General features: G+C 36.7%; 1 protein-coding gene and 2 pseudogenes across 1 annotated transcript; all 3 read right to left on the reverse strand.

Moving 5' to 3' along the window:
• Window positions 1-209: 209 nt before the first annotated feature.
• LOC103561523 (olfactory receptor 4K14-like) lies at window positions 210-1,678 on the reverse strand (annotated as a pseudogene).
• A 10,413-nt stretch (window positions 1,679-12,091) lies between these two features.
• On the reverse strand, window positions 12,092-13,033 carry LOC103545594 (olfactory receptor 4K17-like; annotated as a pseudogene).
• A 4,351-nt stretch (window positions 13,034-17,384) lies between these two features.
• LOC103561522 (olfactory receptor 4K13-like) lies at window positions 17,385-18,326 on the reverse strand. Its single transcript, XM_008536171.2, has one exon. The coding sequence runs from the start codon at window positions 18,324-18,326 to the stop codon at window positions 17,385-17,387; it is 942 nt and encodes a 313-aa protein (XP_008534393.2).
• Between the last annotated feature and the right edge of the window lie 873 nt (window positions 18,327-19,199).

Consider the following 19,199-nt stretch of genomic DNA (forward strand, 5'->3'; position numbering starts at 1 on the left):
ACAATGTAAATGTCTCTCACAAAGATTAGCTTCTACTTTTCAGAGCTTCTCCCTTGTCCACAGTTTCCTAAAAGTAAACAGCCCAAAATAAACCTAATGCCAAAAGACACACATTTTGGGGTGGCCAATTCTGATCCCTGACAATACCTAGAATTTTCAACCTGTTTTACAACATCAATTTGAAGTGCTTACAGTGAGATTTCTGGGCATTAGATATTTCCCTCGGGATGCATGTAGTAGCTTCTGAATCTCTTCATTGCATTTTTAATCTCTTTATTTCTCAAGGTATAAATGACTGGATTTAGGAGAGGTGCAGTAATAGAGTAAACCACAGCAAAAAGTTATCCATCCAGGTGACGCTGAGTGGCCACACATAGATGAAGATACAAGACCCAAAGAAGAGAACACCATTGTGATGTGGGCAATACAGGTGAAGAGGGCCTTATATGCTCCTGTTTTAGAGCTTTGGCAGAGAGTGAGAAGAATGTATGTGTAGGATATCACCAACAGTACAAAGCAGGTCATGGCCAGAATCCCACTATCAGTATTCACTAATATGTCCAAGTTATAGGAATCTATGCAAGCAAGCTTGGTTACCAGTGATATATCACAGAAGAAGCTGTCAATTTCCCTGGGGCCAAAGAAGGGCAATTGCACAATTGCAACTATTTGACTCATGGCATGAACAAAGCCAATGGTTCAGGAAGTCACCACCAGCCCAACGTATTTTTGCAGGCTCATAATGCTTGAATAGGGGAGTGGCTTGCCGATGGCCACATAGAAGTCACAGGTCATTACCATCAATAGCACCATCTCACTCCCTCCAACAAAATTCATGAAGAGAATCTGGTACATACAGCCTCTAAAGGAAGTATTCTTGTTCTCCCTGAGAAAGTCTGTAATCGTTTTAGGAGTGGTTGCTACCACACAAAGCGCACCATCTGCTCGCCGCAAGACAAAAGCCAATTGTCAAAAGGCAAGATGGTGACAGAGAAAGGGCATTTTATTACAGCTTGCTAGCAAGATGGAAGATGGCTAACAAATGTTCAAAAGAACCACCTTAAGAGGGCACAGAATCTTGAAGTCCTTATAGAGGCCGGTGGGTTATAGGGGAGGGGGTTAGAAATATTGATCTTCTGGTATTACAGACTGGGAGTTGAGTCACCACACTAGATCTTTCAGTTTTCATTGATGATGGCTATCAGAACAGACTCTCCGTTTGGGGGTCATCATATTCCCAAGGAATTCAAAAGAATGAAATTATCATCTTATTGTTGGTAGGAGATATATACACAAGCAGGCACTATAAAATCTACAGAACATGTGGATCTCCTGGAGGGTGCAAATCCATCTGGGTTAGTTAGTCAGAGGTCATTCAAAGTTACAATATGGTCCTTTTTGTACAATATGGCTTCCCTTACGTCAACATTGTATTGAGCCAGTTTCATGGTAACTGAAGAAAGCCATATATCAATAAAGGACAGCTTGGTCAAGAAGAAGTACATGGGGGAATGGAGATGGGGATCGGTGATGATTAAGATCATGATGACAATATTTCCAGATATGATGATCAGGTAAAGCATAAAAAATATCAATAAGAACAAGACCTGCATATTCCTCGAGTGGCAAAGTCCCAGAAGCACAAATTCTGAAATACAGTCAGATTTCCTTTATCCATTTTATTCAGTGCGTCCTCTAAAATAACCTAGAGAGAAGGATAGACTGTCAGTTAGTGGGATGGAAAAGAGTACTTAAGTTTTAGAATTTGGTTAAAATACTATTTCATTGAAATTTCATTGAAAATTAGCATCTATACATGAAAGAGAAAAGTATAACTGGGAAGACAAATCTTGGCAAAATATTCTTGATATTATGCCCCAAAGAGAATCTAAATGCCTAAGATTGGCTTTCCAAGAAGGACAGTCTGGGCTCAAGATTCTTATGTAAATGAGTAACTGAGAGGATATTTTCACAAGAAAGGAGTGAAGGAAGCAGGACAGCAAAAGGCAAGGCTAAAAAGAAGATTGTGGTTTCACCTGGAAACTTGCTTCCCTCCACCACTCCAGTAAAAAAGAATCTGAGTGGGGCAGCACCAACAACCACTGCGCTAAATAACTAAAATTTAAGTCATCTACTTGGGAAGAGGATGGCAAACGGATATTGAAATCCACAGCAAATGACATGGTATAAAATTACAGTGTCTCTGTATTTTAAATAATGATTCCTTCAATCCTCAGTTGAACATCTTCTATAAATCATCATAAAGCTAAATTTTTGGCTTATTACTCTGAAATGTATGTTGGGACAAATTTTAAGAGAGAAGCTATTTAGAAGGTAGCATAATAAATACCTTGGCGTGATAATTTGGTGCAAAACCAAACACGTAATTTAACAGTTAGATCATAGTTAAACAGAATTCATTTAGTCAACTAAATACATTAGAAAAAATGTCAGTGGAGAACTATGTGAGAAACGGATTGATCAAAGTGGAAGGTAATTGAAACTCAGATTCTAAATTGAACTCTAAACAGAAGCTCCTTACAACTCAAACTTATCTATAGAAAATATTTACTTTCAATTGCATCAGTGTTTTTTAGGAAATACCTAGCTTTTGAAAAGTTGCAGTAAAAGGTAGAAAAACACTTATTTTTGAGTGAGCATGAAGTTAAATCTTCAGAGATCACCAATGATTTACCTTTGTATATGCTAATGATATTTTTTATACTCATCTTTAAGTAAATGAGAATTCTTCTCAAGTCGAATGGCAGAAAGATAATTGCATATCTCTCTTCTTTGTTTATTATTTCTTTCCCTCAGCTTTGTTTTACTTTTTGAGTGTCTCACCTTCTTTTACCCTTTGAAATAATAAGGGTGGTGCCAAGGAGAGCAGGTGAACAATGAAAACTGTTACTCATCATAAGCACTAGTTTCTCCTTTCCTTCTTCTGAGAACTCAGCAGCATAGACTAAGAATGGAAAGAAAGAAGATATTCCTAAGGAAATTAGGTAAAGCACACATTTGCTGTGGAAAAGGGGATATGTGGCAATACTTTTACAACTTCCAAATAAACATATCCTCCATAATAGAGACTGCTTACTTTCTAAAGAAAATATCCTGATATTACACCCGATAGAATTATGTCCTCTGAGAAACTTGAACAATTTGACTTTTACCTTGAAACTTAATTTTTGTAAGACAAACCTTTCCAGGGTTAGCTTTGAATAATTAATTCTGTATCTGTTGAAATAAAGAACACAGAAGATAGCTAAAAGCAAAAGCACAATTTCAACTGTGTTTGAGATAGGAATTTACTAAAAGATGAATATGTACACTGCTAGACAACAATTTACCAGTAAGAAATCATACTGTTTTTTGGCGCCGGCCCCATGGCCAAGTGACTGGGTTCAAGCGCTCTGCTTCGGCGGCCCAGGATTTCACTGATTCAGATCCCAGGAGTGGAAATGGCACTGCTCATCAGGCCATGCTGAGGTGGCGTCCCATATAGCACAACCAGAGGCACTCACAACTAGAATACACAACTATATACTGGGGGGCTTTGGAGATCAGAAGAAGAAGTAGGAAAAGAAAAAGAAAAGAAGATTGGCAACAGTTGTTAGCTCAGGTGCCAATCTTTAAAAAAAATACAATTTTTAATCAGTTTTGAAATTAACATTTCATAAAATATTTATGAACTAATACTTCATAAAATATTATGATTATGGTGGATTAATTATATTGCTTATGAATGTTAATCCAATATTTAGGAAAATTAGTAGAATAACCATGGACTTTTTAATTTGTCAGGTCTGGTCTGAAATCTAAGTATATTTCTTGTTGAACTTGTGACCTTGAGCTAAACCTATTTCTGTCTTCATTTTCTCTCATTTCTGTCATTTTCAGTAAAAATAGAGCATTCAATCTCATAGATCTGTTGTGAAGACTAGTCAGATAATACACAGAAAGCACTTAAACATTTCTGGTACTGAGTGCGCGTGTTTAATAAATATTAGTTATTTTCCTTCTTTATTCATTAAAATGCAGCATAAAGCAGTACAGTTTCCAAAGCTTAATGGAAACAATCTTAGTGAATAGCCAATTACGTTCTGCAAGCAAAATACATATAATCACCATTCTTTAATGTACTTGCTTCTTATATTTTCTCTAAGTTAACAAGCACGTACTTAGCAAGTCTATAGGATGTACAGATGCAAAAGAAGTACCAGACATGCTGCTAGCTTTCTAGTAGCTTAACAACTTTTTCACCTTTCACTTCTGCTTTTGTCCAAGAGGGGTTATTCATATTTTAAGAGGATCTACATGAGGCAATAGCACATTCTATTAAATCAGCTTTGGAATTCTTACCTGTAACTCAGGGAGGTAATGATAACTTTGGGATTAGTGAACGTGAAAAACTGGGAAAGGAGACAAATTGAGTTACTCTTTTAGGAGTATTAAAACATAACTACACGTTTTTCACCCCCTTCTAGATGCAATGTCCTTCCATTAATATTTCTTAATAATAATAATCCTAGAACTGTGAGATTTTCAACATTTATATTTTTACAAGGAGAAACTTGGATTCAGGGAATTTAATCGATTGCCTGAGATACACACTGGGTGAGGCGCTGAGGGAGGTAGTCCTAGTTCCTGTCACTGGCTAGAGCTGCCGTCCTTTTTTCTCAGATTACCACCTTTAATCCTATTTCTATAGTAATTGAGTTTTATGTCACTTCTTACTTTTTTTAAATAACACTTTTTACTTCTATTTCTGTGTTAAAAGTTATCTTAGCAAACAGTACTCTATCTGATATGAAAAGCTTTATCTTCTTAATTGTCAAGGACCATTTGAGACAGGATAGGTAGAAGTTGCTAATATCAAGTATCTGTCAAAGAACTATGGTCTCCCAAAGGGGACCTGAGCACATCACTGAGGCACTGCATTATGGTGACCTGTACACCACCATTACAGAGAACACAGAAATTCCAAGAGGAATAGAATAGGAGGAGAAAACCTGTGAAAAGTCTTCTTTAAAGGTCAGAGGTAAACAAGTCATACCCGCTCCAAGCAAGTGGGCATTCATGAAACAGATATATAGAAATATTTTAAAAATTATTTTAAAGAAGAGAGAGTCATAGAGAAGACAAGATAACTTACTAAACACACATTTTCTCTAAGATTAGATTATTTTCCCTCTTCTCTATGATGTATGCTTGAGATGACATCCATGGTTGAAGGGAGACAGTATCTGTGGAAGAGCTTTCTCTCAGCCCAACATATATTCACCACCAGAAGGAACCCCTTGGGTGAAATTTTTCTATGTTCCTTTTTTCCTTCTCCCCACTGCCTCCCAGTACATAGCTGTATATTCTACTTGTAGGTCCTTCTGGTTGTGCTATGTGGGACACCACTTCAACGTGGCCTGACAAGCAGTGCCATGTCTGTGTCCAGGATCCAAACCACCGAAATCCTGGGCTGCTGAAACAGAGCACGTGAACTTAACCACTTGGCCACAGGGCTGCGGATCTATATCATCAAATTCAACTAAGGTTTTAGTTCCAGTTCCACGAGAAAACATATCCTGAACAGTGTGATATATGGCAACCAACAGAAAACCCTGATGTGGATGGAGTGCCCTACTGCATGCCTAATGGTATCTAAATAAGCAGTCAATCTTTCTCAGCTGACTGATCTGTTTCACTATTATCTATGATTACTTGAGACTGACAGATTTTTTTAAAAGGATATCGATGTTAGTTTAAAATTAATTTATTTTGACCTCTTAGATTTTTAAAATATCTTTCTTGTGGTGTGATTAACATATAACAAACAGCACATATTTAAAGTGTACAATTTGATAAATTTTGACATATGTATTCAACCGTGAAAATGTCATCATAATAAAGACAGTGAATGTGAACATATCCATCAGCCCCCAGCAGTTTCCTCATGTTCCTTGATAATCCCCCTTAACTGTCCTCCCACACATGCTCCCTCCCCAGAGGACTGCTAATCTGCTATTAGTATACATTAGCTTGAATTTTCTGGAGTTTTATATAAGCTGAATCATATAGTATCTACATTTTTTCATCTAACTTCTTTCATTAAGCACACTTTGATAAATATGTAGGAATATCTATCAATAGTGCATTCTTTCTTTTTGCTGAATCATATTTCACTGTATGTATATGTCATAGTTTATAATCAATTCATCTGCTGAGGGACATTTGAATTTTTTCCAGTTTTTGGCTATCATAAATAATGTTGCTATGAACATTCGCATCAAAATCTCTGTATGAAGTGAACGCTTTAAAATTTATTGAGACTTATTTTATGGCCCAGAATATGGCCTAACTTGGTAAATATTCTGTGTGCATTTCAAAAGAATGATCTGCAAATGTCAAGGAATGAAAAGACAAGCCACACTGGGAGAAAATATTTGCCAAAGGCCTATCCAATAATGGACTATGATCCAATGTTACATGTTGGTGTGGGGGAGAGGGAGGTATTTGGGATTTCCTGTACATTGCAGTCAATTTTACTGTGAACGTAAAACTGTTCTAAAAAATAAAGTCTATTTATTTAATTAAAAAAAAAGATTGGAAAAACATGTATCATACTAAAACAAATCAAAAGAAATCTTCAGTGGCTATTTTAATATCAGACAAAATATATTTCAGAGCAAAGAATATTACCAGGGATAAAGAATGCCATTTCATATTGAGAAAGGGACATAAGTAATTAAATTGCTATGTCACACAGTAGGGGAACCTTTGTTATCATCAGTGAACCTGCATTGACACATCATTACCAAAGTCCATCGTTTACATTAGGGTTCACTCTTGGTGTTCTACATTCCACAAATTTTGACAAATATACAATGACATGCATCCAGCATTATAGTATCATACAAAATAGTTTCAATGCCCTAAGTCCTCTGTGCTCTATTTATTTTCCCCTCTCCATAACCCTGGCAAACTTTGATCTTTTTACTGACCATATTTTTGATTTTTCCAGAATGTCATATAGCTGGAATCATACAGTATGCAACCTTTCCAGATTGGCTTTTTTCACTTAGTAATTTGTGTTTAAGTTTTCTCCATGCCCTTTCATGGCTTCATAGCTTTTTTCTTTTAGCACTGCATGATATTTCATTGTCTGGATGTATCACCTTTACTTATCCACTCACCTACTGAAGGACATCTTGGTTGCTTCTAAGTTTTGGCAATTATGAATAAAGCTACTGTAAACATCTGTGTGCAAGCTTTTGTGTGCACATAAGTTTTCAATGCATTTGAGTAAATACCAAAGAGTATGGTTGCTAAATTATGTAGTGAGAGTTTGTTTAGTTTTGTAAGAAACTATCAAACTGTCTTCCAAAGTGGCTGTTCCATTTTCATTCTCATCAGCAATGAGTGAGAGTTCCTGTTGCTCCACATCGTTGCCCTCATTTGATGTTATCAATATTTTGGAGTTAGTCATTCTAATAGATGAATGGTGGAAACTCGTTGTTTTAATTTCAATTGCTTAATGTTTTATGATGTTGAACATCTTTTCATATGTTTATGTACCATCTGTACATATTCTTTAGTGAGGTTTTTGTCCCAGTCCTTTGCCCAGTTTTTAATAAGCTTGTTTTCTTTCTGTTGAGTTTTAAGAGTTCTTTGTGTTTACTGGATAACAGTCCATTATTGGATAGGCCTTTGGCAACTATTTTCTCCCAATGTGGCTTGTCTTTTCATTCCTTGATATTGTCTTTTGCAGAGCAAAAGTTTTTAATTTTCATGAAGTCCAGCTTATCAATAATTTGTTTTGTTTTGTTTTGTTTTAGGAAGATTCTCCCTGAGCTAACTGCTGCCAATCCTCCTCTTTTTGCTGAGGAAGACTGGCCTGAGCTAACATCCATGCCCTTCTTCCTCTACTTTATATGTGGGATGCCTACCACAGCATGGCTTTTGCCAAGTGGTGCCATGTCCACACCCAGGATCTGAACTGGCGATCCCCGGGCCGCCGAGAAGCGGAACATGTGAACTTAACCACTGAGCCACTAGGCCGGCCCCTTATGATTTCTTTCACAGATCATGCCCTTGGTGGTGTATTTAAAACCTCATTTCTGTATTTAAGATCATCTAGATTTTCTCCTGTGTTATATTCTAGGATATTTATAGTTTTGCATTTTACATAAATTCTGTGATCCTTTTGAATGAGTTTTTGTGAAGAATGTAAGTTCTACGTTTAGATTCATTTTTTTTTTTTTGCATATGATGTTTAGTTGTAACACCATTTGTTAAAAAGATTACTTTTGCTCCATTGTATTGCCTTTGCTCCTTTGTCAAAAATCAGTTGCCTATATTTATGTCAGTCTATTTCTGGGCCTTCTAGTCTGTTCCATTGATATTTATGTATTCTTTTGTCAATACCACACTGTCTTGATTATTGTAGCTTTATAGTCTTGAAACTGAGTAATATCAGTCATTGAACTTCATTCTTCTCCCTAAGCCTTTCATTTTTAACTTATTTGTGTCTTTATATTTAAAGTGTGTTTCTGGTATGTAGTATATAATTGGGTCTATATCCATGAAGGGTATTTGTTTGTAGTTTTCTTATTTTATGCTGTCTCTTTCTGGCTTTGGTATCAGGGTAAAATTGTTCACATAGAATGAGTTGGGAAGTATCCCTTCCTCCTCAATTTTTTGAAGGAGTTTGCAAAAGATTGTTATTATTTCTTCTTGAATATTTGGTAGAATTCACTAGTGAAGCCATCAGGGCCTAGGCTGTTTTTTTGTTTGTTTTGTTTTGAGGTCTTTTTTTGTATGTGTGAGGAAAATTGGCCCTGAGCTAACAACTGTGCCAATCTTCCTCTACTTTATGTGGGATGCCGCCACAGCGTGGCTTGGCAAGTGGCGCTAGGTCTTTGCACAGGATCTGACCTGCGAACCCCAGGTTGCTAAAGTAGAACACACAAACCCAGCTACTTAAGCACTGGACCAGCCCATGTACTGTCTTTTTTTGGGCAAGTTTTAAAATTACTGGTTTACTCTCTTTATTTCTTATATGTCTCTTCAGATTTTTCTATTGTTTCTTGTATAGTTTTAGGTGTGTCCATGCCACGTAAGTTATCTAATTTCTTGGCATATGATTTTTCATGATATTCCTTTATAACACTTTTTTTTGGTAAGGTTGTTAGTGATGTTCTCACTGTAATTATGTTTGTTTAAAAATAGGCCCTGGACATGGGTTTTCCATGTTGTTCTCCAAAGAGTCAGCTTTCCCAGTCAGGCCTTGGAGCTTCCAAGCCCTCCTGTCTGTCATGCTGACCCTGGGCAGACCTCCATAACATGGAGCCAGAGCTAAGAGGTGAGATGGGAGCCACCAGTTATTAAGGCCTGACTTGGTTCCCCTGGAATAGAAACTCTTTGTGTCAGGTTTGGAACTTCGAGAGGCAATAGGAGTTGCCTGTCCTTAGGAAATGTTCCATCTGAACAGTAAGGAACTTTCACAACACAGAGCTGAGAGAAATAGGAGCAGACTCTGGCTTAAATGTCACAGACTTCGCCTATTCTTATCAAAATCCAGTAGATTTTCTGGAATAAATGTTTCTCCATTGTTGTATGCCCTCTGATCATTTTCCAGAGATTTTAAAAGGTTTATTTTTTTGTCTTCAATGATTTTGGAGATGATTTTCCAAACTTCTCATACAGCCATTCTGGATGTCCTCCCTCTAGTTTATTCTTTGTTATTGTTCAGTGTATGGCTAGATCACAATTTGCCTGTCCATCTTGGTTGTTTCACGTGTTGGTGATTATAAATTGAGCTTCTATGAACATTTGCAAAGCCTTTGCATGGAATAGAGATGATAATTGGTTCCTTTTAGAATGTGATTGCACTGGATAGCAGTGCCTGCAGATTCTGGGACTCCAGCTAGAACCTAAAATCTCCAGTTGCAGTGTCTTATAGTCAGACCTATTTTCCAGTTACACAGATAGAATTTCTTCAAAGTTGTTTTGTCCTGTTGAACAATGCTGTTAGGTCTCATTGCAGTATAATCAAAGCATGTCTAAAAAAATTTGAAACTCTGTAAAATTTGTGTCTCTCTCAGGCCATTTTCCCTTTCTCTACTTTTTTCTCTATCTATTCTCATTTCCCCAGGGCTTTGATCTCAGTTGATTGTCATAGAAGACAAGAGTTAATAAACTCACTCAGAGCATGAGATGAATAACTGAAAACAAGCAAATATGTTACAGTTCGTAAAATGATAATGTTCTTATAAGTAAAAGAATGACAAAAAGCAGTAGAATTTCAAATCACGTGGCAAATTATACTGAGCGAAGATTTTTGGTAAAGGACTCTTCTGAGCACTATTGAACATCATCAGATATGTGTACTTTTGTATGTGGTCTATGTATAAAGCTATCCCAGTGCTTCCTTCTCTGTCTGTGGATAAGAGTATATGTCATGGATGTGTCAAATAGAATTCTGACTGTTGTGGGAGAGAAGAGAGTTCTTCAAATGTCATGGCTTTCCTACCCTCTAATATTTGCTCTGGCTGACACAGAAAATCTCCTGTAACAGCTCCCTGGCTATTTTTTAGTGTAGTTATCTTTTGACCAGGAGCATCATAGTGGGGGCATTGAGATGTGAGAATTTATTAGAATAAATGTGTGTGCTTGCTTGTTATGCTTCTTCTGTTTCAGTTATTGTTCAAGTTCACAAACTTTTGAGTTGATCTCTAGAATGGGAACACTTTATTCTTTTTTCAATAGAACATAAGAAAATAATTCCTAAGGAATTGTAAATTTATCAGAAATGCATTCTGAGATAGCTTGATCATGGGATAATAGAGTTATCTATTATAAAAGTTGAGTTTTGTTCTCAACTTTTGCTATTCTTTAAACAAAACATTTACTTGTTGTGTTATTCAGATTGCTTTCATTGAGTGATTACACAGGATTATTTTCCTACTCCCTTTTGTCTCTGTACCTACAGTTGCTGCTGATACCTGAAATTTCTTCCCTTAGATTTCAACATATTCCATCGTCATTAAATTCTAGTTTTGTGATTGTGGTCAAATGGTATGTAAAAGTATAGAAATAATCTCCAAAAAATGTACTAATGATCTTTTGTTGTCAGGACTTCACTTTGGCCAGAATTAGACTTGTTGAAAAGAAAAAATACAACTTTATATAGCTGCTGATTATTATTTCACATATCAATGCCGTATGTTACAGAGAGGGCTAAATGACAAGTTGTGAATGAATCTATTCAAATTCACAGCTATAGAAACTCCACTGAATTGTGTTTTATTAATGGAAATTAGTAGTGACGTGATGGTATCTAAATGTTATTACGTTAATTTCATAGACAAATATAACATGCATAATGTAATTTATTATAAAACATATTTTAAATTCAAATTACTCAAGGAAAAGATCAATGTCTTTCTGAATTTTGTAACTTTATTGTTGGAGTGAGGAACATAGTTTCTGAAATTGATAAATTTGGGGGTAGGAAGATGAGAGTAAGATTTCATAATATTGGCAGGCTTCAAGGCATCTACCAAAACTCTCATTTTGGAGGCAACAAGAAAAAAGAGTATATTTTGATAGTGTAGGTAGATACTGAAACTCAGAGTTACTGTTTTCTTAGGAGGCACCATACGTGAGTCCTAACCCAGACATTAATATTGCTAAGAAGACAGAACCAACCTTGGGCCCACAATAAGTGCCAAATCATTCTCATTACAGAAAAATGTGGTAAATATTCTGAGGATTAACTTTATTTTCCCTTTCAATGAATATCATTTTTAATAGCTTAATAGCTTAATAAAGCATATATTTACCTGCTCTTCTAAATACAGGTGAGGTTTTAGTTGAATCTTTATAATTCTGTTAGCATCATTTAAAAATCTAAAAATCTAAAATTGTTTATCTGCTTGTTTGTTGGTATATATTGGAAATATCATTGAATGTCTGATTTTTATAATTTTGCTGTGTTTTACTAGACCTACTCTGTATGGATAAATAATATTTTTTAAAAGAAAACTTTAAAAATCATTAAAAAATATCCTATTTCTATCTAAATTATATTTTTAATCTAACTATCATCTCTAGAACTCACAGAAGCATTCCATAGTTTCTTCATGGCTGTTTTCCTTTTTTTGTTTCACAGAGTGTAGACAAATGGGTCCAAGATAGGGGTGATGATGGTGTAAAATATAGGAAGGAGCTTATCCACAGTGTTTGCTGAAGGGCCAGATATAGATGAGGATGCATGGACCAAAGAAAAATATCACCACTGTGATGTGAGCAGTCAAAGTGGCATGAGCTTTGGACTGCCCAGTAGAAGAGTGACTCCTGATGGTTATGAGTATCAGACTGTAGGAGATAAGCAAAATACTGAAACAGCTTGGAGAGATCATCCCACTGTTGGCAACAATGACTGTACTATGTAGGCATCTACACAGGCAAGCTTAGTGACCAGAGGGAGATCACAGAAAATGCTGTCTACTACATTGGGACCACAGAATGGCAGGTTCATAACAAATGGCATCTGAAGCTCTGGATGAAGGAAACTTAAGAACCATGAGGTCAGTACTAGAAAAATACACACCTTCTTGTTCATGATGGACATGTAGTGTATGGGCTTAGAAATAACCACAAATATGTCATATGCCATGGTGACCAAAAGTACCATTTCAACTCCACCCAGTAAGTGAAGGAGAAAGATCTGTGTGAAGCATCCAGCAAAGGAAATGGTCTTCTGCTTTTTTAGCAGGTTCACAATCATCTTAAGGATGGCAAAGGATGCAAGGGTCATAGCCACAAAGGAGAGGTTCCCAAGGAGAAAGTACATGGAGGTGTTCAGGTTTGGGATGTAAAACACTGTGACCACAATGAGAAGGTTACCAGAAACTGTGGCCACATAGATAAATGAGAAGAGTGCAAAGAGAAGAAACTGTAGATCCTGGGAGTTGGTCAGTCCCAGCAAAATGAATTCTGACACTTGGGACTGATTTAGTCGTTCCACGGACTCCATCGTAAGGTTTGTTCAGGGATGACCTGTGCAGGGAAAGAAGAGAACACTAATACTAAGGAGGTTGAAAAGCTTTTTTCATCTCCTTGGGTCCCTCAATAGCCTCATTTGACTTTAAAATTTAGTGTTATCCTCTGTTACCTCTAAGAGGGAGGACATATAGTCTAAACCGTCTACCTTTAACCCTAACTTATCCTATTCATATCTCTTGATGCCCCTAAGCAATCCATGAGCTCAGTGGCATGTGCTTTGTCTTCATAGGTCAAAGAAGATACTACCATCTTCCTAAGCTTTGTGTTTTTGTAGGAGATGTTATCTCTCAGGCGGAATTCCTGGGAGAACAGAGGGGCTCGGCACAACCTCTTTTAAGTTCAAATTTTGAGTCAACCTGGGAGTTAGTTATTGTCTGCCCACAACTACCGTAAGAAATTCTTGTTTAGTTCTGAATTAGCCCCAGAGTTTTGAAGGGCCTGTGATCCAGCTGATATAAAGCTGCTCTGAATTAGCCAGTCAGTGAGGTTTGGAGCGAACCAGACTACTGTCTTTCCCACCACTGCATAAGTGGGTTCTATCTTTTCACACACTTAGGATCTCTTCAGAGACTACTTTTTCCCAAAGTGACTGTCACTATGTCCTGCTGTGGCTGAAACCATTCCTCGAAAGGTATTGTAAAGTCCATAAGTTGAAAAGGCAGCTGTGGTTAAGTAGTAGGAATGAATATTCTGAGTCTCTGAGTAGCCCCAACCTGTTCTAAGAATGGCCATATATTACACAGAGAGCAAGACACTATGAATACAAGTGTCATTACTTATGACATCTAAATGTCTTGCTTCCTGCTTTTAGTTCCCATGCTATAGCCCACCTATCTTTATAAAATTGTATACTTTTTTGTTGAGGAGGATTTGCCCTGTGCTAGCATCAGCTACCAATCTTCCTCTTTTTCAGCTGAGGATGATTGGCCCTGAGATAACATCTGTGCCCTTCTTCCTCTATTTTCTATGTGGGATGCCTACCAGAGCATGGCTTGATAAGTGGTGGTTAATTCCACACCCAGGATCCAAAACGCTGGGCTGCCAAAGCTGAGCAGGTGAACTTAAATGCTGCACCACCTGCCCAGCCCCTAAAATTGTATATACTTTTTTCTTTTTTCTTTTTTGAGGAAGATTAGCACTGAGCTAACATCTGTCCCAGTCCTCCTCTATTTTCTGAGGAAGACTGGCCCTGAGCTAACATCTGTTCCCCATCTTCATCTACTTTATAGGTAGGACACCTGCCACAGCATGGCTTGACAAGCAGTGCATGGGTCTGTACCCGGGATCTGAACCGGCAAACCCCGGGCCACCAAATTAGAACATGCCAAGTTAACCGCTGCACCACCAGGCCGACCCCAGCAAATTGTATACTTTTAATGAATCAAGTTTTACAATTCATATATTAGCATGTTTCCCTTGACCTCCAGTCACGTCCACGAAAAGCAATACTGACCTGGCGATGGGTGGGGCACAGCCCCCATACTGGAGCTTCAGGCTGGGGATGTCGCTCCAATTAATACAAGCAGAAATGGTAGACCACTATGGCTCAATCTGGAGGCTGCTGTTGCTGCTGCTGTGTGTGTGTGATGTTGCAAAAAACTCTGCCTTAGTAAAAAGTAGAACAATTAATCACACAGGAGAGAGAGATAAGACAGAAAGCTGTGATTTCTGTGCTTTTCTAAATTAAGATGGGAGAAGAATGAGGGTAGTATTTGGCAAGAACACTGAAATAAAGATGTTGAGACTGGGACTGAGAACCAGCTGTGCCTCCAGGAGCTGGCTTATCTTTCCTTCTGGGTCTGTTTCCTGATCAATAACACAAAGAGTTTGAGCTTGGTCTCTGAGCTCCTTCTCAAGACCAAAACTTAATGGATTATTATTAATGAATCTGTTATTATCCTTTATGGATCTATTATTCCAGTCTAATTTCAGACTTTTGTTACTTATTAGCTAATGTAATTTTAACTTTTGATCAATTTAAATATAAATATCAGATACAAATTGTTCTCGAAAAGTTTCTCTGTGACAGATCTTTTACCTCTTTTCTCAGGTGATATTTTCCTTGATTGTGACATTTTCTTTACTCTAGGTGCATATTGCACTGTTTAGCTCCCGAATGCTCATGCTTCTGGTCATCTCTCTGTGGTTGTCTTCCTAAAAATACCTTGGGGTCCAAAACACTTATCCATTGCCTATATTTTGAAACTTTACTATGTGCACAACCTTTGAGACAGATCTTCCACTTCTCAGATCTATCATAAGGCAGTGATTATGTGTGTGACAAAAAAAATCTTTAGGGTAACATTATGGTATGTGTAAAAAAAAATTGGAGGAATCTAAATGTCCTGTAATTTGGGCTTACCTTCTTAAATGAAACATAGGAATCTTAGGATGTAATATCATGCTAATAATGAAATGATGCTTGAGAAAACTATTTAAGAATGTGGAAAATATTCACATTATTTAAGTGAAAAGAGGTAAGTTACAATACATTTTATAACTATGATCTCATTTTGTAAATGTTAGCTGTATATATAAATAAATACATATAAAATTTATGTAATTTCTAAAATATTGGACAACGTAACAACTATCAAAAAAGAGAGATTTTGGTTGTTGAGGTGTGAACAGTAACTAAAGATATTCAAGGCCTAAATTTCCCTTCATAGGATTCCCTTGGTAAAATATTTCTGCTGAGGAAATATATGCCATGGTTTAGTGTGGCATTTGGGGAGATGTGTTCGAGAAAGAAAAGGATGCTTAAATATAGAAATTAGAAAGATAATATGAGCACAGTATTGGATGCCCAGTCTAGATTATCTAAACCAGTTGGTAAATATGATACACCCAGACTTTTTCAAAAGAAACTTGAAATGTTAGAGGCACATTGTCTAGGGCCAAACTAAACCAGAGGAAGTTATTTAAAAAGGAAGAAGGGGATAAAGAGGGAAAATTCAAAGAACTTTGTTATGTAAAATAAAAGACATCAAAAGACAGGGTCTCCAAGATGTTTGTGTAACTTTAGGTTTTGTATTTACGTTTGGGAGGCCTCTTTGCAATGTTTTCATAAACTCACTGTTTGTATCATTTGATAAATTCAGACTTATACCTGAAACAGCCCGCTTACTATTCCCTCTGCTTTCACTTTGCTACAATATGCTGTCCATTTAAGAAGACAGAGCTATACCAAAGTTTAAATGTATATAGGAACCCATCACTCCCAATCTCAAAATGCTTAAATGGCTTTATATGGCCAATAAAACAGAATCCACCAGGCCCAAACTCTCTGGTCATTTCCTTTCTGTAAAATCTCAGCATACCTCTTTCTTAGATCTATTCATCAACCTCTTTCATAAAGTTCTACCTTCAGTATTTATAAGCTCTGTCTCACTTCACAATGTCTGTGTACACTAGCCCTCCTGCCTAGAAGGCTCTTTTCCCTGCTCAAATGGCTAATTCTTTAGCTTTCCTAATGTATTGGTATAAATGTCCCCTCCTTACAGTGGTGCTCTGAGTCTGCCATGCCCAACACAGATCCCTTCTTCTGTGACTCTCTCCAGGGCGGGGCCACGTCTGTATTATTAACCATGTATCCATATTGCTTTGGACAGTGTTTGGTAAATATTTTCTGAAGTGTTTTATTAATGACTGAATTCAGTTAAAGGAACAATGAATATCTGCTTTCTGGTGAAGCAAGGTACAAAAAGCAGTTCATGGTTTTAATTTTTAATATTTTACTTCATATTGATTCTGGAAAATTATTTAAGTACTCAAAGATATATTTGAAATGTTTATTTCTAGGCATATTTTTAACATTCTACTAAAGATGGTTAGCCTAGTGAACTCATACAATGAAAATAAAATTTTCAAATACTCATACACATCACAATTCCTGTGTGAAGCCTCCATATGGTTTACATGTATTGATAGATATTTTAACACCTATTAAGTTACTACATAAACTTTAGAAATAAAAATTTACACTAAACACCATATAGTGTGTTGTCTTACTGTTTCCTATTTTCACACGTTGATTGACAGAAATATTATACCATTTTTGTAAGAAGACATTATGCATATGTATTTTAAACATTCTTTGGGGCTGATGCCCTGAATTCTAAGATTAAAAGAGATACAAGGAGGTATTTATTTATTAAGTTGGTGCAATGAGCATTTTCCATTTGAACCTGAAATAAAAATTGTCTTAATAATTCCACAAATTTTGAGGGAACATTTTTATTTCAATTATTTGAATAAATATTTAAGACTCAAAACCCAAAAGTAGCAGAGCACACAAAATAATCAGTTGTTACAGACAATATTTAGTGTGTGAACCAGGAACCAGTATGCTTGCTGTTCAGTCTCTTAATAGCTGCCTTCATTTCCTGATTCCTCAGAGTATAAATAACTGGATTAAGGAGGGGGGTTATTATAGAATAAAACACAGAAAGAAACTTATCTACAGAATAACTGCTGAATGGGAAAGCATAGATGAAGGTAGATGGACCAAAGAAGAGAGTGACCACAGTGATGTGAGCAGAGAGTGTGGACACAGCCTTGGAGGATGCACTGGAGGAGCGCTGCCAGATGGTGACCAGCATGACAACGTAGGATATGAGCAAGAGAATGAAGCAGATCAAGGACAAAAGTCCACTGTTTGCAATCACCAAGAGTTCTAGGATATAGGTCTCAGTGCAAGCCAGCTTTATTACCAAGGGAAGGTCACAAAAAATGCTGTCCACAATATTGGGACCACAGAAAGTTAAACCCACTGTGAAAACCATCTGGCTCATGGTATGTATGAACCCAATTGTCCAGGAGAGCAGTAGAAACAAGATGAGCACCCTGCAACTCATGATGGTCTTGTAGTGTAAGGGTTTGCATATGGCAACATACCTGTCGATGGCCATAGCTATCAGAAGAGACATCTCTCCACCCCCAAAGAAGTGCATAAAGAACATCTGGGCCATGCAGCCCCGCAAGGAGATGGTCTTGCGTTTTCTAAGGAAGTCTGCAATCACTTTGGGAGTTGCCACAGAGGAAAGACATAAGTCAAAAAATGACAAATTTGCCAGAAAAAAATACATGGGAGAGTGAAGATGGTTATCAAATATCACAGAAATCACAATGATGAGGTTTCCTACCACAATGGCTACATAGACAATAAAGAAAATTGCAAAAAGGAATATTTGAATTTCTTGAGAACTGGAAAATCCCAGCAAGATGAACTCAGAAACAGTTGATCTGTTATTCAGGAGATCCATTCAACCATTTGCATGTGTTTGTCAAAAGTTGCCTAAAAGAGGAAAAAAATTAGAACTAACAAGTCAGTGAACCTAGTCTTTAGTTATACATCCTATTCCCATTCAGAGAAACAACCTTTTTGACAATATCACTGCTTTGTAGATATTCCTTGGTATTTTGCAGTTGAAGATAATTCATAGGACCATAAGCCAGTAGAAATTGTTGTGAGAACTGAGTGACCTAAATCAAATTTTTGTCTTGGTTAGTAGGGGCAATGTGAGTTAAACATTTGAGAAACTTTTCTTCTTTCATTCTCAGTTGCAGATCAGACTATGCACGAGTACTTAATTTATTAAAGTGATAGAGATGTTTTGAAAAGCATCACTGGAGGAGATTCTTATCTTTTGCAGATCTTAAAAAGTATATTTACTGACCCATTTTGTTGCATCTTCAGTACGCAGTAAAATGTTTTCCATATTAAAAAAAAAGTGATGAAATCACATAACGCGCATTATGCTTCATGAATAGAACTGATTAGAGACCTTAACCACATTGTTGCTACAAAGTTGAATGTAGAGATAGTTATATATTTAACTGAGATCAAACCCAATTACTGAGGAAAGATTAAGGTTTAAGATTTGAATGACAGATTGGTTCTCAAGACTACAGATACTCATTGCACATATTGCCTAACTCCTCCATTTCTGTAATCAGACAGACAACTGTATCCCATTTGTGCATTCTGATGTAAAAGTTGCAAAATTGGATCAAATGATCATTTTTGTGTGATATTTGTATTTAATTCTTATGTTTCACATATAATAAGTATATAGAAATACCAAAATCACTGTTATTTATCCCATAAACTATGAGGCTTACCACTTTAGACTTGT

The sequence above is a fragment of the Equus przewalskii genome, chromosome 1 (genome assembly GCF_037783145.1).
Source record: "Equus przewalskii isolate Varuska chromosome 1, EquPr2, whole genome shotgun sequence".
Classification (NCBI taxonomy): Eukaryota; Metazoa; Chordata; class Mammalia; order Perissodactyla; family Equidae; genus Equus; species Equus przewalskii.